The 25,671-nt window shown below is 33.6% G+C and overlaps 3 protein-coding genes and 1 pseudogene across 4 annotated transcripts; all 4 read right to left on the bottom strand.

Annotated features, from left to right (window-relative positions):
- Nucleotides 1-1,590: 1,590 nt before the first annotated feature.
- LOC132278334 (NADPH HC-toxin reductase 2-like) lies at nucleotides 1,591-4,053 on the bottom strand (annotated as a pseudogene).
- A 2,955-nt stretch (nucleotides 4,054-7,008) lies between these two features.
- LOC132278333 (protein trichome birefringence-like 26) lies at nucleotides 7,009-8,875 on the bottom strand. The gene is made up of 2 exons (XM_059780125.1): nucleotides 8,677-8,875; nucleotides 7,009-8,340 (listed from the first exon to the last, which is right to left on the bottom strand). The coding sequence occupies exons 1-2, from the start codon at nucleotides 8,873-8,875 to the stop codon at nucleotides 7,223-7,225; spliced, it is 1,317 nt and encodes a 438-aa protein (XP_059636108.1). The 3' UTR covers nucleotides 7,009-7,222.
- An 803-nt stretch (nucleotides 8,876-9,678) lies between these two features.
- Nucleotides 9,679-15,898, bottom strand: LOC132276755 (protein ENHANCED DISEASE RESISTANCE 4-like). Its single transcript, XM_059778343.1, has 5 exons — nucleotides 15,423-15,898; nucleotides 12,708-15,060; nucleotides 11,821-11,881; nucleotides 11,455-11,678; nucleotides 9,679-10,076 (listed from the first exon to the last, which is right to left on the bottom strand). The coding sequence occupies exons 1-5, from the start codon at nucleotides 15,535-15,537 to the stop codon at nucleotides 10,016-10,018; spliced, it is 2,814 nt and encodes a 937-aa protein (XP_059634326.1). The 5' UTR covers nucleotides 15,538-15,898; the 3' UTR covers nucleotides 9,679-10,015.
- A 4,517-nt stretch (nucleotides 15,899-20,415) lies between these two features.
- On the bottom strand, nucleotides 20,416-23,318 carry LOC132276754 (uncharacterized). 2 transcript variants are annotated; one of them, XM_059778342.1, is made up of 4 exons: nucleotides 22,859-23,316; nucleotides 22,359-22,574; nucleotides 20,853-22,046; nucleotides 20,632-20,778 (listed from the first exon to the last, which is right to left on the bottom strand). In XM_059778342.1, exons 1-4 carry the CDS (start codon nucleotides 22,971-22,973, stop codon nucleotides 20,765-20,767), a joined length of 1,539 nt encoding a protein of 512 aa, XP_059634325.1. In that variant the 5' UTR covers nucleotides 22,974-23,316; the 3' UTR covers nucleotides 20,632-20,764. The 2 variants fall into 2 exon arrangements, with proteins under 2 accessions (XP_059634324.1, XP_059634325.1); XM_059778341.1 differs by having other exon boundaries at nucleotides 20,416-22,046; nucleotides 22,859-23,318.
- Nucleotides 23,319-25,671: the final 2,353 nt, after the last annotated feature.

The following is a 25,671-nucleotide window of genomic DNA, read 5'->3' as shown; positions in this document are numbered from 1 at the left end:
AGAGAAGACTCAAGACGAGATTTACAATATTTTTAACATAAAAAAATGACTTCACTATGAAGGAAGAAGACAAGGTCCGCAAGAAGAGTGCAGAGGCTCATGTTTGAGTGAAACATGATGCATGTATGCAATGCACATTTTTCATAAACATGGTTTTTGTTTTGCTTTATGAAAACCTTCAACTTCCTTTCCGACAAATACTAACCTTCTTGATGTAGTTAATTATTATTTTATTATTCCGTAATTTTTAGAATATGTCTAATACTAAGTAGTTTCTTTATATTTTTAATATCTTTATAATATTAATTGCCTCATGTTTTTAGTTTCTTTATAAAATTAGTTTCCCTTATGTTTTTAGTTTCTTTATGGAATTAATTTCTTTAAGTTTGTAGGTTTCTTAGGGATCAAGTTTTTTTTATATTTTTATTTTTTTTTATTACCATGCGTGTAGAATTTACTTCTTTATTGCCATGTTAAATATACAACAAACCTATTTACTAAAAACTTCTTGATGTAGTTAATTATTATTTTATTATTCCGTAATTTTTAGAATATGTCTAATAGTAAGTAGTTTCTTTATATTTTTAATATACTTATAATATTAATTGCCTCATGTTTTTAGTTTCTTTATAAAATTAGTTTCCCTTATGTTTTTAGTTTCTTTATGGAATTAATTTCTTTAAGTTTGTAGGTTTCTTAGGGATCAAGTTTTTTTTTATATTTTTTATTACTAATATTCGTGTAGAATTTACTTCTTTATTGCCATGTTAAATATACAACAAACCTATTTACTAAAAACTATTAAATGACCCCCAAATTTTTTTTGTCAAAACTGTCCAACATCGCTAAGCTCAAAGCTATTAATAATAATATATATATTTTTCCCTGTCCAACTAATAATTTTTTTATTCAGTCTATCAAATTTATCAACTTTAATTTGGTTGATCACTCTTTCTAGAAAATTAGTTGGATCCGTATGCTTGAAATCTTACAATAGTGACATTTGTTTTTTTATTCTTTTGTAATACATATATATACATATATATATATATGTTAGGTACCACCATTAGTTATGGTTGCTTTTCTTTTTTTTACCATACGGTAAATTTGTGTTTTTTTTTTTTTTTTTTTTTTGTTTCGTTAACGAAGGTAAATTTGTGTTGCAGAGAAGGAAAATGTACAAAGCCCAAACGGGTGGCCCAAAATTAAAAGTGGCCCAAGAGGGAAACGGACATGCCTTGAAGGATATATAGCAATAACCCCCAATGGCTAGAAAAGACAATCCTGAAGAGGAAAGAATTTAGGAAAATGTAAGAGAGTAGAGATCCATTTGTTTGGACTAATATATATATATATATATATATATATATATATATATATATATATTATTTTTTAGTTTTTGGTAAAGGTTTAGATCGAGGTTAAGATTGAATCTATCAGGGACGTGTAAAATAGCTAAAAATTGATGAAAATTTTATTTAGTTTTATTTTATTTTTTTTTTTTATTTTTTTTATTTTTTTTTTTGTAAATATTTTACAACAATCAAACACAAAAAAATATTTTACATAAACAAACATAGCATAGAGAAATTAAATAAGGTCACCCATCTTCCGGGCACACTTGAGACAGTCATCTATTATGGTCTTGATATCTTATTTATACTCAAACCCCATTTCCTTCAGCTTTGTCGAACCCCAACAAGTTCCTCTAATCATATTTTCAATAAACCTGAAAAATAAGTCAATTTAATTTCCACATTAGAAAATATGCAAACCCTAAATGAGCCAAAGAGACCATTATTAATATGTGTCATCTACTATTCTTAAAAATGCGTGTAAATATTCCTACCATCATCACTAGCATTTCATAATGGAACAAAGGGACATATATCGATAGTTCAGTTTCTTACTCTTCAGCTATGTCCATGTCCGGGTAATATCTCCGGCAATAGCTCGCGATCTCTGCTGAACTTAGGTATGCTCTGGCACATAGGAATCTGCCATTGATGGATGAATTTTCCATGCAGAAGATGTGGGCCTCCATAACATCGTCGATGTGCACAATCGGAACTTTTCCCCGCAGTTCCTCTAGAAATCTGAGAATTTGGTACTGTCTCTTGTTTCTTGTGACTTGTGATATAAGCACACCATTGCTTTCAGCCATTGAAGAGAGTGTGTCCCCTCCTACAAGACCACAAACAAGACTCACCACCTCTAGACTACTGCTACTACCATTGTAACTCTACACTTCTTTCTCTGCCATTGTCTTTGATTGCGCGTATCCCTGCAATATAAAACAATACAATAATTTTTTTTTGTCAATATGATGTCATTCTCTATTCACACACACATATATATAAATAAGAATAAAAGTCGGATAGATTTAATTTTCGAACTATTTATCATTATTCATTGTGACAATGATAGAACAAAAAGTAACACATACTGCCGTCATATCATGGTGTTGAGCAAACGAAAGATTTAGAGGAGTCCAACATGATTCGTCCATGGAGTCTTTGAAGCCGGTTCCGTCGTCTTTCAATGGTGATGCGGCCACCACGGAGGCCGTATAGATGATTCTCTTCACCGTCCCTGAGCTTAAGCAAGAGCTTACAATGCTCTTCACTCCTGCCACTGCAGCATCAGAAGTAGATTTGTACTGCAGCATATGGATATATGAACACAATTAATTTAGGAAGCTAATATTAATTAGACACCGGAACATATATTACTAATTTTACAATAATGTTTTTAATAGAGGATGTTTTTATATTTGATAATAACACCCCCCCTTCATAAATAAATAATAAAAAAAGGGTGAAATTATCTTTATAAAGTATAAAAAGAAATAAAATTATCTATTGAAAAACAGATGCCAAAAATATGAAATCTCTATTCAAAAAGAAATTTTATAAGTTAAGAATTTTAGTTTCATCCAAAAGTTTTATTGAGTTAAATTTGGTAACCATTAAAGATACTTTTAATGGTTACCACATATCTAAACAGAATTTGATAACCATCAATCAACAAGTCCTTTTAAATTATCAAATAAAAAATGGTGAGATCTTTTTAATCAAGAAGTCTTTTTAAATTATCTATGATTTGGTAAGTGGATGTATAGATTTGTTAATTAAAAAAAAACGCGTCCATCAGAGGTCAAGATAGTGTACATTATAACCAGTAAACCTAAGTATTGTAGTCTTTGAAATAAAAATGTTTTTAAGTGGTTGTAAAGTAATCCCAAACATGCTATTAGACAAAATTAGATTTTTTTTTTCCAAGACAAGATTTGATTCAAATTCTAGAATATATATCAAGATTTAACATCCAAAATATTTACTAAACTAAATTTGATAAAAGATTAAAGGTGTTATTAATAGTATCAATAACATCTAAACCCAATTTTTAAAATAAGTATTTTTAAGGGGTTGAAAAGTAATTCCAAATGTACTATTAAACAAGATTTGATTTGAATCTGATAAGATAAAATGGGATAAGATACAGTGTGATTGGAAGGCCCAAAAAGATAATATAATAAAATAATATACTTGGTCTTCTGTTTCTTGCGAAAACCCAGGGCATCCCACTAATTCAACTAAGAAAGTAATAACGTCAGAGTATTGTGGGGTTATTTTCCGTCTGGCCAAGAATTATAATTCTTAATTACCTCGGTTGAATGCTAGCTCTTATATTTGTAATAAAAAGAAGACAAATTTTTTTATATTATCATACTAATTTTGAGTCTTTACTTAGTTTTTTTAATTGGGATTGAGTGTTAACATATCGGTTTGGACGGTTAAGTTTCTATAATATATATAGTTCTATATAATTCTTTTTTTAGGGCTCCCCAAAAAATTTGAAAGTAAGATGTAAATCTTTAGGTGTCTGGCACTAAAAATGAAACTGTCTTGTATTCTTTGTTAGATATATAAAATTAAGGGTAAATTATGTTGATTTTTCTTGAAATTTGAAAGTTTATTATTTGAAAGTTTATTATTTTGAAAGTTTATTAAGGGTAAATTATGTTACACACACCTTCATCTTCTCATCCATTGCATATATTGATTCTCATATATCCAAGGATATATGTATCTCAGCCTTGTGTTCTCACTCAAACGGATAATACTTGAATGCCTTTATTTTCCTGCTAGTTTGGCAGTATATATGTAACCACCAGTCATCGATCTTTAACAAGTTTCTTGTGATCTATCTTTGGTCGCCCATATATATATATATATATAACAAAGTCAAACGAATATATATATTAATAACTTTACTTTTTATTCATACCCACCACTTAAATCCTTAAATTTCTACTTTAAAAAGTATTGTAAACTAAAATATATAAATAAATACGATTACAGTCTTCGGCCACAGATCATGTTTATGTGACATGGGGCATGAGGTAACAACAATAATGCCTTGGTCCGAAAACTAGACTTAAAAAATATCCAGTGTGAGACCCACCTCACTGACATTAAACTTGGGCTGGATCAAATAAGCCCAATAAAAATCTAGCCCAGTCGGGGTTCATTTCCCTTGTTTTGTAATCAGAACAGGGGAAACGCGACGGATTAGGAGCGAAGAGAGAGGGAGAGAGAGAGGGGCAGAGGAACGAGGAACGAGGAGGAAGAAAGGAGAAGATGATTCACAGAAAATGGAGTCTGTTAACCGGCCCAGTTTCAATTCTGGGCGCTATTGTGGCAACTGTAGTTGTCGCCAACTACATCTTCGTCCAGAACGTACGTTAACTTCTTTAATCAAAACCCTAGATTTCGATTTTACATCAAACTATTTGTATGTTATAGTTTTTGTCTAATCCAATTTTATCTTTTGAAATCAGTTTATGTATTTCTCTAAATAATTGATCTTTTATAATTGGTAGAGCCTTTTGAGAAAATTAGTTTTTCTTTAAATTTATGAAATTTGTTCATTCAATCTATATGTGTGTGTATATATTGGGGTTTTAGCTTGAAAGTAAGTAAATAGATTTATGTAATTAGGTGTATCTGATGTTGGGTATATGATTTTTTATTTATTTATTTTAGCTAATATTGGCTTGGGCGCATTAGTTCTGAGTCAGTAATGAATTGTAAGCTTAGCTTTTGGAGTTAACGAAAATTATCAAATGGGTTGTGTCATCACAGATGTTTTTGAATATTTATAGCCGTCCAAAAATTTAGTGCTATAAATGGATGATTGATTAAGATATTTTTGTCTTAGCTTAAGAATCTTAATTTGAACATATTTAAATGGATATCACAATTGTTCTTAGCCAAATGGACCCTCGTAGTTTGAACTCTTTTAAAAGGATATGACAATTCTAAGTATCTAAAATAAGTTGATAGCATCAGAATTTTAAGGATTTTGCCTGTGGACTTTTGTTTGTGCCTGTCACCATGCAGTTTGATGGTTTTGTACATGCTTGTGGATTTTTTTTTTTTTTTTTTACGAATTTTTAAACTAAACATATGCAATTTGTTTGTTGGGTTGATTGTTCAACTTTATGGTGTTAAATGCCGGCCATGCGGGGTACTGAACCATATAATGTGTCTCTTCAACTTTTTAATTGCCCGAGCAAAGAGGTTCATTTTCCCCCCTAAAGTATCTTTCAGTATAGTGGCATTTGTGGGCACCTGAACTGAAATAGATTGAATGAAACTAAGGAATATATTACACTTCATTTGGCTTGGGAGAAGTAAAGAGGACCGAGAAGAAAATATTTTTATGGGAGTGGGGGAAGGGAAGGGAAGGGAAGATGGAATTTTTAGAAGTCTGTTTGGTTATGGAAGGAAGCTACATAGCGATTTTCATAAAAGGTAGGAAGGAAAAGACTAACTAGTATTCCTTTTTATCATTACCCAGTGTTGTTCCCCGTTAAGGAGTATGCTGAATAATCATCTCTTCTATTTGATATTTCCAAATGAAAAGATGCACACCAGAAAGAACAAAGAATTAATGTTGAGGGAACAGGCACTGAACAATTAGGGAACTAATCTTTAGGGGTTTTTTATTAAGAAATAAGGATAAAACACAATTTATCAGTCATGAGGACCAATGTTTTTTCCCCCTTTATTATTTACAAGTTATCATTTTAGTTGCTGTTGGTTTATGAAACAATACTAGAAAGGACAAGAAATTTGAGTAAATACAGCTTTCTTCATTAAGAATTTTTTTTTTTCCCGCCGTTCTTTTTTTAGAATCAAATAAAGTGTTAGCATACAAAGTTAATTGGATATTTCATCAGCATGGTGGCATTGTGAAAAAGAACTATAGCATCCACTTCTCCATTCTATCTATTTCTTTTATGTCTTGGTAAATCATTCTGTCAGTCTAATAGGACATGCACGCAATTTTCATATGCAGGATCCTTTCCTTAAACCACCAGGGCCACAAAAGCAAACTACGCCACCTTCAACAAAGTAGACAAGGGAAGCATGATGTACGCATTTTGAATGTGGTTTAAGCCTTTTCAGCTTTTATGATTGTCATTTGCAGATCTATGTTTTAAGATGTTATATGCAGTATAATTATTTGGTTCAATAAATTGATATTCTAAATTTGTTCAGCAATGCCAGTTGAGTAACTGGCATATCATATTTTCTCTGCATATTTCAATGACCATGGTTGCTGTATTTTTATGCAAGATATTAGTTTGACATGTTGTTTGTGTTTAGGTGTCAAATGTGTTTGGTTCATTGAACATTTTTTTAGATAGAACTGTTAAAGTTGTGACAGGTGGATTGTTGACGGTAGAAGTTCTCGCTACTGGGTTTTTGTTCTGCAACAAGTTTTGTCTTATCACTTGATTGGCTAGCATTGAAACAGGTTCGCAGTTATTTTTTACCCTTATATTTTTTCTTTCATCCCAGTGAACAATCCCATAAAGTTATATTCCCAGCATTTTTGTTATTTGACATGAACTAGCTTCTTCTATTTCTTCCCTGTCTTTCGGCCATGTGGGATACTGAGCCATATAATTTCAAGGAAAAAGATAAACATGTTCCAAATAAGGATAAAGTCCACTGACATCCCCCTGAGATTTACTCAAATTAATAATTTAAAGCCAAATCTTAACTTTGCTAGGTCAAGTCCATAACACGACTCGAGTCAAGTACAAGAATATTATGTCTAATTCATTAGAACTATATGGTAAACCAAAATTTCCGAAACACCTACAATTAAGGCAAACAAAATATTGGTTCTGGTTATCTTTTAATTGTCAACCATTTACTAAAATTTCCATCATCAAATCATTCCAAGTGTCCATTGGTCCAGGTAGGCACCAATGCAAGCAATCAATCTGAAATTTAGGATATCTGGTCTTGGCAAATGGATGGAAAAGTCTGTAAAATCCTGGGTGTCCATCAGGTCTCAGTAAAGAAAGGTGGGTTGTGTCCAACAGTTTCAGAGTCATCCCATTTTTCGATCTCAAGGCATTTGCGCTATCAAATTCTTCTCTCTCTATATTATGCATTATCATATCTAGGTCATTCATCTTAACTCCACCTTCTTTGAATGGTTCTGTTCTGTTGCAATAGCCCCCCTTGTTCCACTCTCCACCCTCGTAGTGATCAGGTGCGATGGTTCTGAAGAACACATAGGCTTTGTGCTCTGAACTTGTGATGAAGTTGAAAGCTAGCTGTAGTATTTTACGATATGCACTGTCGAACCCTAATTCTGTAATGTTCTTCCCAGGGCAGTTATGGCAGCCAATAATGGTGTTGTTTTTGTAGTAGATTACACCTTTGAAGAACCAGGTTCCACCAGAAATGACTGCATAATCGAATTTGTTGTACTGTTCGGTCCATGCTGGATCGAGTTCATCGAGATGAAGCTGGTTATAATCTGATGAAACTCCATTGTCGTCTTCAAAAATAGCCGATTTTGCAAGGTAAGGGGCCCAAATTTCTGCAACAGTGAAGTTGTGACATGGAAAATTCCATGTCCTGCTGTGGTATGGCTTGTCATGGTAGACCATAACTGGATTTTCCACCTGTGAGAGAAGGCAAAGCAAAGAGGGTACTTGATTACCCATAATGGAATCACCAATGAAGGCCCATGATTTGTTCCTCATCAGACCAAGGAATCCGTATGGATCAAACTTGGGTAAATCACAGCCTTGTGGAGCCCACCTCCAGTGAAGATACCCAGTATCAGGCCGCCCATTTTTCATACAATTAGTATGACTCTCGATCCATTGGCAGCTCACGTAGGTGTAAACTGGGCCTGAAGGGTCTACAACCCAATCCCCCTTAAAAAGATCACATTTACCTGCAACAACATTGTGAAACAAATCAATATTACCCCTACCAACACACACACACACACAGTAGAAATATTACAGGAAAAAAAAAAAAAAGGGTTAGTCCCTTATATATTTTTTTTCTTTATTTTTTTCAAGGCCAAAAGGAAAAAAAAATTTAAAAATTAATGAACTTGTTTGCTTCAGTTGTTTTATAACAATTTTCTACTTTTCTTAAAATTATAAAAGGAAAGGAAACAGTTTGGTTCATCATTTCTGAACATTGTTTAATGGTTTTAGAAAAGGAAAAAAAAAAAAAAAAAAAACCATTTTGATTTGAATATTCTCGTGCATGGCCTTTTAAAAAAAGAGAAAAGTGCAAAGAAAAATTACTGAACTTGATGTTTGGTGCTGCTTCACCAAAAAATGACCTGAAGGAGACATAGCAGGTGTAGGAGACATAGCAGGTGATAACGTTTGGTCCAAAAGAATTTTTCTCCGAGTGCCCACAGCAGATGAAAACTGTATGGCACTCGAGAAAATGAGAGGAAATGCAAGACCCATCAAGAGAAAACGCATAGAAAATTTCACAACAACACGATTGCTGTGGCTGAAATCAAAAAAATTCATTGCTTTCATTTGTTGTTGTCACAGAAACCATAAAAACCAAAGAACGTGAAAAAATGGTTGCTCATATAGCTTTAGAGATGTGAAACGGCTATCAATCGCCTTAATAACGGTGGTTAATCACAATAGGACAGGACATGAAATTTATGTTTCCAATTCAATTTATGAAAAGTCAATTGGGTAACATAAAACAGTTAATCCATGACCCTTTATTAATAAAAAGTTAAATATAAATTTAAACGGTAATGATTTATGAAAAAACATATAATAGTTACTGTTCTGATTGTTCACGCATTGTACCAACCTTGCAAAAGCTCCAAAAAAAATATAAAATAAAATAAAATAAAAAATCAACTTAAATTCAAACTCAAACTCAAACTCAATTCAAATAAATCTTATTTGAGCACTCAAACGACTGATTTTGGCATCTTGTGATCCAATAACATCTCTTATATTTTTCAAAGTAAATGGTGAAAACTCGAGTCTTTAAAAGAGACAAAGTGTGTGCAGTGAGGTGCGCGTTTGACGGCCAAAAAGAGAAGGGGGGCCGATTTTGACTATAGATTAACTTCGTCCAGAAAAATATCATCACTAAACGTTTGTCCAGTCTACGCAAGTACTACGTTATAGTCATGTAACCCCTGATTCTTATGTTTGACATCCAATCTTCTATAATTGAAAATTGATAAAGAATATGGAAAATAAGAAAGCTTTTTACATAACAAGAGATGAACAATCAAAATATTACTTCATCAATAGACCAAGACAACCATATGATCCTTTAAACCATATTTTGGATCAATAAAGAAACAAAGCCCATCTACTAATAAGAAGAAAACCACAAATTATACAAAAAGCTAAAGGTCAGATCCAGTCACATATACAACAAATGTATAATATAGCACAGATTCACTTTGAATGTGCATTTTGACAACCAAACATATAAAGAAAAAGCTTGAGACATCAAAGACATACCAACCATCCAATATCATTTGTCATCATTGATCAAGAAAAGTTCTGTATCACCAGATTTTCTTTCTATAAATCTGTCATGAGGATGTTTTTGAACTCTGGAGGGCACGGCTTAGAGATACTTCGTGCTTCAGATGAAATGGTGGAGAGCTTCTGGTCCCTACAAGTTCATTAGCTAGTAGCAGCTGGTCTTGGAACTTTCATGCCAAACCCATGCTTTACTCTTTCAACTCTGTACAAAGTTCACAAGTCAGTAATGCTTTGACTTGATGTCAAGTGTGTTTTGATATCATGTGTGATAATGTCAGAAATGTTAAATTTCCATATGTAGAAGCAACTGCCATAAAGTTGCTTAGTAATTTATATAATTGAAATCAACTGGAACCACCAAAAGCCATCACATTTCCACAGAGAACACCCAAATAAAAGTAGGGAAGAAGGTATCCGTAAAAGAAGCAAGTTGGTGATGTACTGAACCTCTTAAGCTAAAACATAAAACTGAACATATCAAACAAATAGTCTAACAAACACAACAATATACACATGGTTATGCAAGGAAGAGATGAAAAGAGTTCACCAGTATAAAGATGTATTGCAAAAAGAAAATTTAGGAAAGCACAACAACAGCCAAAGGAAAAAAAAGGGCAAACAAGCATTTCTATCCAAAAAAAAAAAAAAAACTTACCACGAATATTACCCCCAGAACCCCATGGTATAGGATTATATTCCATCCCCATGAACAGTGATGAATAGTATTGAAGACATCTATCACTTATCAGAATGGTAGGAGGTTGAATTGTCAGAAGCCTAACTCTACCCACGTCAACTTTGGTCTTCCCCTTCTCCTAGCATAACCCTCAATGTGGGTCATGTCAATCATCATAAGTGGCGCACTTAAATGTCTTCTGTCCACATGTCCAAATCATCTTAATCGATTTTCTCGTATTTTATGTGCTACTTGAACCATCTCACGAATGTGTTCATTTCTAATTCTATCATTTCTTGTCTTACGGCACATCCATCTCAACATTTGCATTTCCGACACATTCGATTTATGCATATGTTGTTTCCTAGCAAATTATCAAATTAAATACTTTAATCCGTTTCATAGCATTTTCTAACTTTTGGCAAACCAAACGTGTAGTTTCTAGGCCCTATCATGAAGAATCAGTGTTTTGATTACATGAATTCTTCACAACTCAATTATGAAGCACTGAATCAATTTCTGTGGTAAGAGAATCATTCAACCTACTATTTCAAACCTGAATCAACTTTTCTTTTACTGGAGTTAGTATGTTCAAGCCATCCTACTATCTAGGCTAGTGCCAACCTTACTTTTACTGCTCCACATCTCATTCAACCTTGACCCTAGTATCTAATTCTATTTCCTAATTCACAACCAAAGATATACCCAAGCCATGTCTTCCATCTGAACCCAGAGAACCCTCCATGCACTCTGGAGGTCTGAACATGTCCTGTAATATTAAACTAAAATAAATGGGCCAGATTGTTAACCTTAGTAATGCAGCTGATAGCAGCAGTCTAATAAGTCAAGCAATTAAAACTTCAAAAGTACTAAGGAGATCATCCATCGGAAAGTTGAGGCTTACGTTGGGGCAAGCTTTCCAAGGCTATCAAGCTCTTCACCAGAGGCCTCATCCAATACTCTCCCAGAAATCTCAATAATGTAAGATCTATCTCTGGCAGTTGGGAGCCCTCTACTACCAAGCAACTGCAAATCCTTTTGGTGAAGCTCCCTTCCATTCACAAAAACAGCAGTATCTCCACCGGCACAATTCTCCGGCATTGGATAATTAAATTCTTCAATAAACGGCTGCAAGACAATGACATTTCTTCTTACTCGTCAAAAATGAAATGGAATATAATAGAAATAGTTACATTACTTTGATTAAATTGGTATTTCCATCCCCAAAGACAGATGGACTAATTTGTTTTATCAGAATAGTCTATCTTACAGGAACAATGCCGATACAAGGCCCACCCATCACACCCCAGAATCCAGCTCGAGAATCATACCTGGAAAAGGCAAGGAGAGAAAGAAGAAGCTATTAGACATTTTAAGTAAGAGAAAATGAATGTAAAGCTCAGAGGGAAGTACAACTGCTACACAAAGAATATAATTCTTAATGGAACCATCAGCTTTCCATGCGGACCATGCCTAAGAGTTCATAAATAACCCTGTGATGTGAACGAATTTGGATCAGATCCGAACATCGGATCCAATCATCCAAATTGAATCTAATTCAATAATCCAAGTGATTCCAATTATATGATCATAACGTTAATGTCATCATACAATCATTTGACCAAGTGTTTTTAGAAACAAAAGCAAAAACCTAGTTTACATTGTCATCAGATATTTGCACCAAGCGGCACTTTTTGCATTATTATATAAGGGATTTGGTTTGGGGAATATCATGAAGGATCGTGAACATGGAGATAAACTCACTCATGCATAATATAAATCCAAATAAGATTGAAGCAGCATAGAACCAAATGGAATCTGTTACGGGTGGAATTGCTTAATGAACAAATCCATTACAACATCTATCATTAGGAATAGCAAGTCATTAATTACTATTTTTAGTGCAAAGTTAACCCATTTTTCCCAGATTGAATATGGTACCCATCACACAAGAAAACCTTGATCTTCACTTCTTTTGAGGTACCGGTAACAATACGGTTATGCAAAACTTTACCTCTTTGCAATGCATGCATATTTTTTCACCCATGAATCAGCACAAATGGATATGCAGTATGTATGAGAGAATCTAAAGCATGCATGCTTAGAAAGAAAATCAATGCATTTGCTGTATCCGTGTGGATGAGCACATTTGCTTACCAGTATTGTCCAGGATGAATTGAACCCGCCAGCTTTTCAGCCTTCTTAACCAACCGGTCTGGGATAGGATGCCCATTAATTGTAACGTTCGACTTGCTAATATCAACAGTTCGATTAGATCTCGAAAAGTCTCTAAAACTCTTCTTAATAATGCCAGCAAAGAATGATTCAGCCCCTTTGTTTACTCTCAGTTGATCTTCTCTGCTTCCATCCCCTGAATCTTGGGACACCCCAGTATTAGAGTACTCATTAAATGATACCTCCATCTCAGTTGCCAGTGATGACTCTTTCACAGAATTTTGGCGTGAGGCAACCTTTTTTGGCATAATCTTCTCTCGTTCAGAGCGTCCACTTACGCTTCCCTTCCCAATTCGGTCCACTGCCCGATACTTAGAAGAGTAATCAAAATGATCCTGAAGTGGTGAACCTGACAGAGGTGGAGACAAATAGGCTTTCATGGGCAGCTCAGCAGAATTGCTCCTGTCTCTTGTAGCAATCAGGCTGTCAGGGCTAGCCTCATCCTCAGAAGTACAGGGAGATGTAGAGTGAAGGCTCCTCATGTCCACTGTCTTGTTTGAGCTCAAACCCTGGCCTGTTGACAGTGATGTTGGTTCTCTATCCATTGACTGAAAATCATACCCGGAATTATCATAGTCATCAGAGGAAAAATTCATGCTAGGACGGTTCACATGGCCATGGTAATTTGAAGTACCTCCATTCACTGCCACATCAGTGCTATCATCAACCTTTGTTGGACTTCTCTTTGTTTCTGCATTAATAGAAACAATAAGTTTCTTGTTGACTACAGCAAAAAGGATGACTGTAGAGCATGCTCCACATCGTATTTTCTTTTGATTCTTCTCCACAAACAAAACTTTTTTAGGCAGTTGCAGCAATTCAAAACAATTGTTACATGTGATAAATGGAGCACCACCAGCTATAGGGCAGCAATGGCGTGCACCAGTAGCCAGCACCACCCTTGGAGTGCGGCGACGAACAAAGCCACCCACTTCAGAGTTAAGGTCACTGGGCCATCTTGTGTGGGACTGTGGATTATGAGAATGCATCTGAGGATTGGTAGTTCTAGGATTATAATCACGTGGACCAAATACATTAGGATTTTCGTGATGGTAGAACATGGGATTGTTTGGAATGTCGGGGTACATTTTATTGTAGAAAGCAGGGGGTGGGATGGGTGCTGGAACTTGTGGACGTTTGTTGTAGCAATGGAAACAAGAACAAGAAGGCAAGTGAAGGTTTATGTTATGTGGGTATGGTTCAAATGGATCCATATCATTATCCATGTAATGTCCAGAATAGTATGGATGAGATGGATGTTGTTGGAGTGGAATGGATGGTTGGTGCGGAGCTCTCCTCAGCATTTGGGACCTAACAGGATCCATTCCTTGAACTTGACTTGAAGTATGCATAGGAGGATAAAAGCTATGCATGGCCATTTCATGCGTATTTGTAAAAGGAGATGGCTCAGGATAATTACTGATATGACGAGTCCGTCTTGCAACATGTCTGTCAGGTATGGGGTATTGCATCGAAGCCCGATTTGCCCCCAAAGAGCCATCAGGAAACCAAGCCTCAGAAGCACCATAAGGATCCTGGTGAACCATTCTTCGATCAAGGGGAATCTTTTCTTTAGGTTTGTCATTCACGTCACAAGATCGACTAAGTTGATCCTTAAGCTCATCCAACTTCCTTAGAAGCTCAGCTCGATCTTGTTCAAGATACTCAACCTTATTATTCCCATCCATTTCATTCCGGTTCTTCACTGGCTCTCCATAACCATAACCGGAGCCCAATTGGTAATTAGATGGACCCTCTTGTGAATACTTTGAAGTTGAATATCTCACACCTTCATAATCCATTCTTGGGTTCCTCCAGAACCCCTCCATCTCATCTCTCTCCCTAATCCTCCGATCAGAAGTTCTAACTGATCTTTGAAACCCATTTGCATTGCTCTTTGGGGGTTTTAAGTCCTCAACTTCTCTTCCCATTTTCGAATGATTGAAATCATCTAAATTCTCATTCGTCTCAATATCATTCTCAAAATTCTCATTCGTCTCAATATCATTCTCAACAACCCAAGTATCAGCTTTAATCTTGGAACCATTTCTATATTTCTCAACCCTATCACTCAAAACCTCCCTATTTTCGGCTCTACTTGAAGAACTACCATTTGACTTAGCATCATGCTCCGACCCATCACTAAAATTCACCATTCCTTTCTCTGAATAATTGAAATTTTCTGGATTTTTGGAGATTTTCTCTGAAACCCCTCCAATCTTTCCGTCATCAGATTTGTCTGAGGATGTTTCTGCCTCGGCAACTCTTTTATTTGCTGTAATTTAAAATAAATAAAAGTCCACTCATAAATATTGGAAAAGTATTACTAAAGAAAATTGGCATCTTCATCTTCGTTTGGTTACTAGGAAAATGCAGGAAATAACAAGAAAATACAAATTTTAAATTGTTATTTTCAGTATAAAGGATCCAATAAACAAGTTCAAATTTTTTTTGATAAGTCCAATAAACAAGCTAAAATAACAACAAATCATCGTATAACATACAACATAGACACGAATCAAAAACCATATTGTGATAATTCCCATTTTACCTCTTTTTCCTATAGTTTCTCGGGAACCAAACGGGAAGTATGAGAGAAAAAGGGAGTGAAATACGGAGAGGGCGAACGAAACATACCTCGAAGAACAGCACCACATCCACCACACTGATAAACAGAGTAATTGGTAAGCTCTGGTAGAAGGTTTTCGCACTTTGGGCAACGAACCAAACGAACTTTTGCAGTTTCAGACATTGTAGAGAACTATCAAGCAAGCCTGAAGAAACCCAAATATTATATCATTTATATATATATATATATATGTTTTGGTATGAGAAGGAGCTGATTTTGGGTGGAAATTTGATGAGGAATGTTTTGAGATGTAAATAAAAGAAGGGCTTTGATGGAGAGGAGCTAATACATTCCCCTCTGAAATCTATGGAAGAAACATAGACCCTCCGAGTTTTCTGATAAAATACTGAAAAATAGAAAACAAAAAAACACTATTTGTGGAGAGAGAGAGACAGAGAGAGAGAGAGAGAGTTTTCTGAGAAAATCCGAGTTTCTGAACTTTCACACTTTGCAGAAGCCAGAAGGAAAAAAGCAAAAGAGAAAAGAAAAAGTAAAAGGAAAAACACTTCTTTTCTTTCTATTATTTTGATTTTTATTGGTCCTGTCTTTTTCTTCTTCTGATTTATAATAATACATATAGTTCATTTTTAGACAAGCAAATGATAAATTAAAACAGTCCAACGACTCCTTTTGATTAAAGTAAGTATAAATTAATTTTTGAACCAATATTTGTAAATTTGCCATTTGGCCTGCTTTATCTACTAATTAAATGCAAAGTAATTAAAGCACTTATAAGTAACTATTCTATAAATTCCGTCTTTACAAGTAAATGTAATTAAACATCAATAATTAAAAAACATTACTTAGAACGGCCCCCAAAACACTACATGATAGGTAAAAGTCATCAAATTGAATCTATTCTAGGTTGGCTAGCCAACATATAATTAATAATATTCTCCCCATCCTAGAAGCAAAGAAAAAAAATAAATTCAAGAATAAAATTAAAATAATGTTTGAAAACCATTAGGTTTTTGAAACTAAAATTAAAGAAAATTTATTGCAAAGTGTCTCTAACTTCAAAAATCAAAGGCAGTTGGTAATATATTAGGAAAATTAATAGAAAATTGATCAAACATATAGGCAAAAATAACTTGGGGGTTGGCCTAATGGAAAATGTTTAGATGTTGAAACTTCATTAAGTTTTAAGTTTTAAATTCGATTCTTCTTGTGTGCGAGTAATTTTTTAAAGTCATAATTTCGGACATAGTCTGAGTTTTACTTCAAAAAGAAACATACAAACAAAAATACACAATTTTCTGTGAATCGGTCAAAAAACTATAACTATATTAACGAATTACAAAAATTTTACTATACAAAAAGATGGCATCACATAGAAATAATTTAGTATGAATAAATACCTCACGTTAACAATTTATTAAAGTAACAAAACAAGTACAAGAAATGAATTTAACAAATTAAGCTTAAAGCTAAGGCATACGCTATTTATATATATCAACTATCAAGCATCCCCATACATATATATATATGGCCATTTCATGAAAGAGTGTTTGTTGATGTAATTGTGGAATTTACCAGTGTTTCCATGGATCTCCATATCTTAGGTCCTTGCATCACATGCAGTGATTCTCGTCCAAAAGAAAAGCACTGTTTTGGCCGTTGTGGAAAGAAGTGAAAGTGAGAGAGAAGCGAGAAATGTCAAGTCATACTGACAATTCTTCTTTTTGTGAGGGGTTCTTGACTTTTAACATGTATGATTGGATAAATAGCAATTCTCAACCCCAAACCAACCAGGTGGGTCCTTCGTATATATAACATATATACCCGTACAACTACTACTACTCTCTCTCTCACACAGTCACACACACATCACCAGGTCCACCAATGCCAAATGCCAGTCCATCATCAGCCCATTCAACGGGACAAGCATTTCTAGAACAAGAGTGCACGACAAAATTCACCTACTCTTCTTGTTGTTGTACACTTCCACTGTTTGCGAGGAGGCAATTCCTATTCCCTATCTTTTCTATCTCACTCTACTAACATTTATTCTGCCGACTGTTCATCACATTGTTACCATTGCCCAGCCTGTTATTACCTGTCCCTCCTCCTCTTTCTTGCCTATATATATATATATATTTTTTTTTTTCATATACAAAATTACAACATTAAGGACTAATTTGTTGTGATTGAATGAAATAAAGTGAAAATAGAATGAATCAATGAATGAAATAAAGTGAAAATAGAATGATCTCGTTCTCATATTTGATTACACAAAAAAAATCATATTTTTGTAAAACATATATATATATATATGTGTGTGTAGCTGATGTTTAATTAAATGTTTTTTTTATTTATTTATTTATTTAATTTTTTTTTTTAAGTGGGAATGGAATGGTCATTCTTTTAGTTGGAAAATGGAATGAATTAATGGGAATCCCCATTTTCGGAGAATAGCGAAGAATTATTATTCCAACTTTAAAGTTACTTACCAAACTAAAGAATGAAAACAAAAGTATTCCATTCTCACTTCATTTGATTCCATTCACTCACACCAAACGTGGTCTAAATCTTTTTTTGTATTTACTAATATTCATAATTTATTACTTTTTACTAAGAATGTGAAATCTTAATTGGGGCGAAGACAGGTATGAATAAATACATGATAAATTATAAATTGCACAATCTCATATGGTGTTTTTTAAAACAGACCAGTTTTCATAACCGATCCTAGTCTGATTTATGGTTAACCGGTAGAAAATTTAAAATTCCTTCCAACTTTACTAATTTTTGCAAATAACTCCTTGCGATTCAACTAACTCTTTCAATTGTTAAAGGTTATGACAAACTCCAACACGTTAAAGTGTGGTTAACATACATCTAATTTATCTTTTTATCTCCCGACGAGTGAAGATTTGAAAAACATTGATTGTAATTGGTAAAAGAACTTTATAGGGTTTTATATATATATATATATGATACAAGAAATGAATAACTCATCTACATTACAATTTGGATTTGTGGATAAAAAAAATTTGATTCATGGTCATTTTGATCGATAGAAAAGAATGTTAGAGAGATTTCAGGTATAAAATGTCTCTCTTCATTTTTTATTTTCTTTTTTGGTAACCAAGGGCGTCTACATACTTTTGAAATAGTAACAGGGAGTTTTGTGCAAAAATAAAAATTGAAATCGTGAAAGTTAAATTGGAAAAAAATGGACTTTGAATTAAATTTCGCATCAAAACATGGAGAAGAGATATGCCCTCTAATTGTAAAACTTTAAGAAAAAAGAAGAGAAAAAAAAAAGGGGGATTGGAGAAGAAATCAAACCGTCTGTCTATTCATACCATGACTACTTCAAACAAATAGCAGATCAACTTTGATTGTTAAGATGTCAATTACATTACGCATTTCGGTGGGCTACAAAGAATTTGTGCACAAGAAATTGACTTATGCCAATTAGAAGAGTACAAGTATAAAAGCTTGATATAATATGAGCTACTGGGTATTTTATATATACATATAGTGCAAAGTCAGCTTATGAAAAGTCTCAATGACTAAAAAAAGAAAATTTTGTTTTTTCCTCTTCTTCAAGCCACTAACTATATATACAGTTACAATGTCACCTGTGTGCGGGTTAAGGATCCGAAATAGAGAAAAAAAAAATCATTATTTTTCTTGAACTTGTATTGATAATAATAATTATTCAATGGTAGTGGAATCTCATTATATATATATATATCATTATTTTTCTTGAACTTGTATTGATAATAATGATTATTCAATGTAGTGGAATCTCAAAAAAAAAAAGAAAAAATCATTGTTTTTCTTGAACTTATATTGATAATAATGATTATTCAATGGTAGTGGAATCTTATTAATTAGGCGGAAAAAAAAAAATCATTGTTTTTTTGAATTGTATTGATAATAATGATTATTTAATGGTAGTGGAATCTCATTAATTAGACAAAAAAAAAAAAAAAAATTATTGTTTTTCTTGAACTTATATTGATAATAATGATTATTCAATGGTAGTGGAATCTCATTAATTAGGCAAAAAAAAAAAAAAATTATTGTTTTTCTTGAATTTGTATCGATAATAATGATTATTCAATGGTAATGGAATCTCATTAATTAGGCAATAAATAAATAAATAAAAATAAAAATCTGATCACCTAAACAGCAATTTCAAGGTCAACCTCACGAAGAAGTCAGCCTCAAAGAAAGTCATTTTTTTTTGGTCTGAAAGGGGGATGAGTCAATTTTAACTCCTGCAACATTTTGATGCCATGTACATACAGGTGAGGGAACTAAAGAAATACTAGTATGTTATTCTGTCACAATTCATTATATACAAATCTCACGTACAAAAACAACACGTCATATCAGAACCAACTTATTTCAACTCTTACTGCTGGTGTCTTTCATGATTTGTAATTTTGCTACTTTTAATATTGTCTACTTCTAATATTGTCACTATGTGTTGGTATATTATTTTACTAATAAATATAAGCAAAAGAAAATAAACTTCCTACCTTTTATACATTTTATATTAGTATACAATTTATATATAAACATCAATTTTCCTACCTTTAATTTTCCTTACCGCAAAAAAAAAAAATAAATAAAAAAAACCCTTGAATATAGTATGCACCTATAGCGAATATTTCAAGTAATTAAATTTAGTTAAATGTTAACAACACATTTAAAAAGAAACTACTATCACATTGGACTTTGGAGAGAATTATTAGAGTTTCGTTTGTTAATAGACTTTTAACAAAACCAACTGAGTGGGCCTTACAAAAATTCCAGCGTTAAAGAGGTTAGTCCATAGACAGGTGATTTCACCTGCACACCCTGAAAATAAAGCAGCCCAGCCCAACCCAACCCAACCCAAGTCAAGTCCATTCTTTTAGCAATATCACATATAGAAAATAGAGACATCTGTTACTTCTTCCACATAGCATAGAGCTTGTTGAATACAGTGGATTAATCCAAGCTTGGGATATCTATCACTACAGAAAAAAATATAATAATAAATAAATAAAATAAGAGAGTAGAATATGTTATATATGAGAGCACAAAGCTGAGTGAAAGACTCTCCAACTAAGCTTCGACAATATAAAACAGAGTAGTTAGTGATACTCAGAGAGAATCAGAATATGTATCATTTTTAATATAGAAATAAGCTTGTCATGTTCATAAACAAAACGCAGACGTCAAAGTCAGTCCATGCTCCGAGGAAGTGCTCCCGTCTATTGTAGCAATGGGGCTGTCAGTGCTAGCTTCATCCTCAAAAGTACAGGGAGATGTAGAGTGAAGGCTCCTCATGTCCGCAGTCTTGTTTGAGCTCGAACAATGATCTGTTGACGGTGAAGAAGTTGATTCTTTATCCATTCCCGACTGAAAACCATGCCGAGAATTAGAGAGAAAATTCATTGTAGCACGGTTCAGATGGCCATGGTAATTTGAAGTACCTTCATTCACAGCCACATCAGTGCTACCATCAACTTTTGTTGTGGGACTTCTCTTTGTTTCTGCATTCAAAGAAACAAGTAGTTTCTTGTTGACTTCAGCTTTCTTGTTGACTAGAGCAAAAAGGATGACTGTAGAGCATTCTCCACATCGTATTTTCATTTTATTCTTCTCCACAAACAAAACTTGATCAGGCAGTTGCAGCAATCCAAGACAATTGTAACATGTGATAAAAGGAGCACCAGCAGCTATAGGGCGGCAATGGCGAGCACCAGTAGCCAGCACCACCCTTGGAACAAAGCCACTCACTTCAGAGTTAAGCTCTCTGGGCCATCTTGTGTAGGAGGATTGTGGATTATGAGGATTGGTGAGTCTAGAATTTTCGTGATGGTACAACATTGGATTGTTTGGAATGCCAGGGTACATCTTATTGTAGAAAGCAGGGGGTGGACGTTTGGTGTAGCAATGGAAACAAGAAGAAGAAGGCAAGTGAAGGTTTATATTATGTGAGTACGATTCAAATGGATCCATATCATCATCTATATAATGTTCAAATGGAAGCTTTCCTTTACGCTTGTCATTCACATCACAACATCCACTGAATTGATCCTTAAGCTCATCCAACTTCCTTAGAAGAAGCTCGGCTCGATCTTGTACGACCTTTTGAATCCCATCCGTTTCATTCACTGGCTCTCCTCCATAAGCAGAACTGGAGCTGGAGCCCCCAAATTGGTAACTAGATGGACCCTCTCCCTCTTGTGTATACTTTGAAGTTGAATATCTCACCCCATCAAAATCCAACACCATTCTTGGGTTCCTCCACAACCCCTCCATCTCATCTCTCACCCTAATCCTCGGATCAGAAGTTCCAACTAATCTTTGAAACCCATTTACATTCCAATTTGGGGGTTTTAATTCGTCTACTTCTTTTCCCATTTTGGTGAATTCCCCTAAATTCAAACCATTTTTATATTCCTCAACTCTATCACTCAAAACCACCTCCCCATTTTCGGCTCTACTTGAACAACTACCATTTGACTTGACATCATGTTCAGACCCATCACTCGAATTCACCATTCCTTTCTCTGAAAATTTAATTTTTCCTGATTTTTTGAGAAATTTCTCTGAAATCCCTCCAATCTTTCCCTCATCAAACTTGTGTGAGGATGTTTCTGCCCCGGCAACTCTTTTCTTTGCTGTAATTTAGAAAAATAAAAGCTACACTCATAAATATTTGGAAAGGGATTTACTAAAGAACCGACAGCATCTTCATCTTTGTTTGGTTACTACGAAAATGTAGGAAATAAACCGAAACTATAAATTTGAAATTGTTTTTTTCAGTATAAAGGATCCAGTAAACAAGTCAACCTATAACATAAAACATACACACGAACCAAAAACCATATTGTGATGATTCCCATTTCCTTTTTCGTATATTTTCTTGGGAACCAAACGCAAAGTATGAGAGAAAAAGGGAGTGAAATACAGAGAGAGCCAGCGAACCTTACCTCGAAGAACAGCACCACATCCACCACACTTAAAAACAGAGTAGTTGGTAGGCTCTGGTAGAAGGTTTCGGCATTTTGGGCAACCAACCAAACGAATTTTGTAGCTAATGAAAAATAAAAATAAATCAGTAACTCTTTTACTTGCTGTAACCCCTCCAATCTTTCCTTCATCAGACTTGTCTGGTGATGTTTCTGCCTCAGCAACTCCTTTCTTTGCTGTAAATCAGAAAAATAAAAATAAATAAATGAAAACTCCGCCCATATATATTTGGAAAGAGATTACTAAAGCATCTTCATCATTGTTTGGTTACTAGGAAAATGCCGGAAATAAGAAGAAACTACAAATTTTAAATTGTTTCTTTCAGTATTTAGGATATGATAAACAAATCAAATCAAACCATTGTGTGATCATTTCCAATTTTAGTATATTTTCTCGCGAAACAAACGGCAAGTATGAGAGAAAAAAGGAGTGAAATATGGAGAGAAGGAACGAAGCGTACATTGAAGAAGAGTATCACATCCACCACACTTATAAACCGAGTGATTGGTATGCTCTGGTAGAACTTTTTTGCAATTTGGGCAAAGAACGAAACGAACTTTTGCAAGTTGAGACATTGTGGAGTATTAAGCAGGAAGCCCAAATATTATATGATTTAACAGTTTATATATGTGTGTGTATTATGTTTCTGTATAAAAGGTAGCTGATTTTGGCCGGGAAATTTGATGAGTGATGAATTTAAATGTAAATCTGTACTTCTACGGGGAGGAGCTGAGATTTTCCAGAAACCTTCCCAAAAAAACAAGAAAAAAATGGAATAAAAAAACAAAGAAAAAGAAAAAGAAGGAAGATAACAAAAGATACCCTCTTATTGTGGATAGACTATAGAGAGAGAAAATGGAGTTTCTGAACGCGTTGCAGCTAAGAAATAGAGAAATTTGTGCGAAACACTTACCGGACAAGGGCACTACGTCCCCACTTTGATTAATGTGGGTTGTGAGTGGACCAAGTATGTTTTTAGAAGACCTTTTGGGCCTTTAATTAAATTTATTTTTTTAAAAAAAAGAAAAAACCAAAATCATGAAAGTGAGGGAAATTTTTTGCAGATTACATAATTCATGGATGTGGTCCAATATAAATTCTAATAGACTAATATTTGACCGCATGTTGAATTAAATTTGGATTTAATCATGTTTAACCTTTGCACAAAAGAAATTAAAAAAATATTTATCTGTTCAATTTATACAGTATTTCTACACAAATTCAATATGGTTCAAGACAGTTTTTCATAAATTCATATTTAAATCATTTTTATTTCATATTTAAGATTGGATGATTTGTAATTTGCTGCCTTATAATATTATCACAAGGTCACCATGTGTGTTAGTAGAATTTTTTAACAAGTATAAGGAAAAGAAAACAAACTTCCTACCTTTTATAATTTTATCTTATGAGCATTGAAGAGGCATTGAAATTAAAATTGCTCAAATTTTAAATCAAATTTCTTCCGATTTCAATCTCAATACCCCAATTCGATACTTTCAAACATTGTTTCAATGTATATCAACTTGATTTGGAAAGGTGTCAAGATCATATGTTCTATTATGCACCAATGGTGAATGGTTGCCACTAATTAAATTTTGTTTGTTAATGGACTTGAACAAAACCAATTAAGCGGGCCTTACGAAGAACTTCAACGTTAGTGGTTAGTCCAATGAACTAAAATACTCTATAGTGCACATGTACTCTGCATTTCACCAATGAAGATTTTTTTTTTTTTTTTTTCTCTAGCCCATTCAAAAATACTATAATCCAAACAAGCTACAAAATTGGACTGGATCATTAATTATGCCCAAACAGGTCAACATCTAGGAAATTTTTTTGGTGTTTAAATTGACTATTTCACTGTATTTAAATTGACTATTTCAAATAACATTAATCCAAATTTTATTTATTATTTCAATGGGTCAAAATGGGTGCATGCGTGGTGTCTGTTTCTTGTCAATGAAAAAAAAGCAACACAGCCCAGCCCAAGCCGAAAAATAGGTCAGCTGGGTGAAAGGGATGTACAAGTTTTAATGAAAAAGGCCGAACCTGCTGAGTAAGTTTGTTAAAAATCTATGGGAAAGACACAAAATATCTCTTGCAGACTCAAACCCACCTCTGGTGCTCTTTGGGGGGCATCCAGTGACCAATCAACCCCAGAGTTGGCCAGATAATAATTACCAAGCCCAACCCATTGTATTAGACCGTGGTCAACTTGCAGACTTCTTCCAACAAGAATTTGGCATCATGAGAGGGGCGGCCAGCCTAAATTTGTACCTTGTAGTATAGTTTCCTATCTATCGAGATTTTTTCTTTTCTCCTCCGAATTTATATCTATATCTATATTTGTACTCTCCTAAAGTGTAAGCTTTTTTGTTTTTTATGTACATTATATGTATGCATATATATTTAAATTCACTTTTTTTTAAAATCTATATATATACACTCTACATTTTGATAATTCTTCGTATATTGATTTAAATTTATAAATGATTATTTACATGCTTTTTTTTTTTTTTTTTTTTTTTGATTGAGTTTTCATTATGTATTGGAAGAATGTATGATGTAATTTCACTAATTTATTGACTTTTCTCTCATTGTTCATTTTATTAGTATTATTATTAGTTATTAGTTAGTATATTTTTTTTCCCTAGTTTTATTGATTATATTGTTTCACATGGTTCAATCAAAATGTTTTGTCTAAAAAATGCATCTACTTTTAGAAAATAAATAGGGCTAATTTCAAAAAAATTGTACTACCTTCAAATTTTGATCATAAACTCCCAATCTGTTTCAAAAAATCTCCTACACTTTAAAAAGTGGTCACATTGCTCCAATATCCGTATCCGACCCATTAATTGGACTGTGAAATGTCGAATTTGACCTTGATATTTAATATTAAATTAAAAAAGGACAATACTTGTTTACTCACTAGTGAGTAGGAAGTTGATGCTTATCTATGATGTGGCGCAAAAGTAATGTGACAAGTGTTCATAAAATAGAAAATTAAAAAAATTGAATACTTATTGGGTCAACCCAAAAAGATGCAAAATCAAACCCTAATTTAACTTTATCTCTCTCCTTCTATCTCTCAAACTATTCTGCTAAAACCCTAATCTGCTAATACTGGACATTTTAACTTTTATCTTTCATAGTTTAATAGTGTAATCCTTACATATACTTATTAATTGTTGTTATATAAAATCTGATTCACATGGTTTGGCTAATGATTTGTTGATTGTAAGATAAATTGTTATTGCTTATTTCTTA

Source organism: Cornus florida, unplaced genomic scaffold (genome assembly GCF_030987335.1).
Source record: "Cornus florida cultivar Cherokee Brave unplaced genomic scaffold, ASM3098733v1 CherokeeBrave_3.0.0_Hap2_Chr10, whole genome shotgun sequence".
Classification (NCBI taxonomy): domain Eukaryota; kingdom Viridiplantae; phylum Streptophyta; class Magnoliopsida; order Cornales; family Cornaceae; genus Cornus; species Cornus florida.
This window is presented reverse-complemented; position numbering and strand designations above follow the sequence as displayed.

Bases quoted from the DNA above. Each gene is read 5' to 3' on its own strand.
- LOC132276755 (XM_059778343.1), bottom strand. From the start codon at position 15,537: ATGTCTGAAACTGCAAAAGTTCGTTTGGTTCGTTGCCCAAAGTGCGAA. The intron at 11,882-12,707 runs GTAAGCAAATGT...TGCCTTTTCCAG, and splicing joins ATTCATCCTGGACAATACTG to GTATGATTCTCGAGCTGGAT. The intron at 10,077-11,454 runs GTAAGCCTCAAC...AACTTTGTACAG, and splicing joins CTTGGAAAGCTTGCCCCAAC to AGTTGAAAGAGTAAAGCATG.
- LOC132278333 (XM_059780125.1), bottom strand. From the start codon at position 8,875: ATGAATTTTTTTGATTTCAGCCACAGCAATCGTGTTGTTGTGAAATTT. The intron at 8,341-8,676 runs GTCATTTTTTGG...TTTTCCTGTAAT, and splicing joins ACCTGCTATGTCTCCTTCAG to ATTTCTACTGTGTGTGTGTG.
- LOC132276754 (XM_059778341.1), bottom strand. From the start codon at position 22,973: ATGTCTCAACTTGCAAAAGTTCGTTTCGTTCTTTGCCCAAATTGCAAA. The intron at 22,575-22,858 runs GTACGCTTCGTT...TCTGATTTACAG, and splicing joins ATGTGATACTCTTCTTCAAT to CAAAGAAAGGAGTTGCTGAG. The intron at 22,047-22,358 runs GTAAGGTTCGCT...TCTAAATTACAG, and splicing joins ATGTGGTGCTGTTCTTCGAG to CAAAGAAAAGAGTTGCCGGG.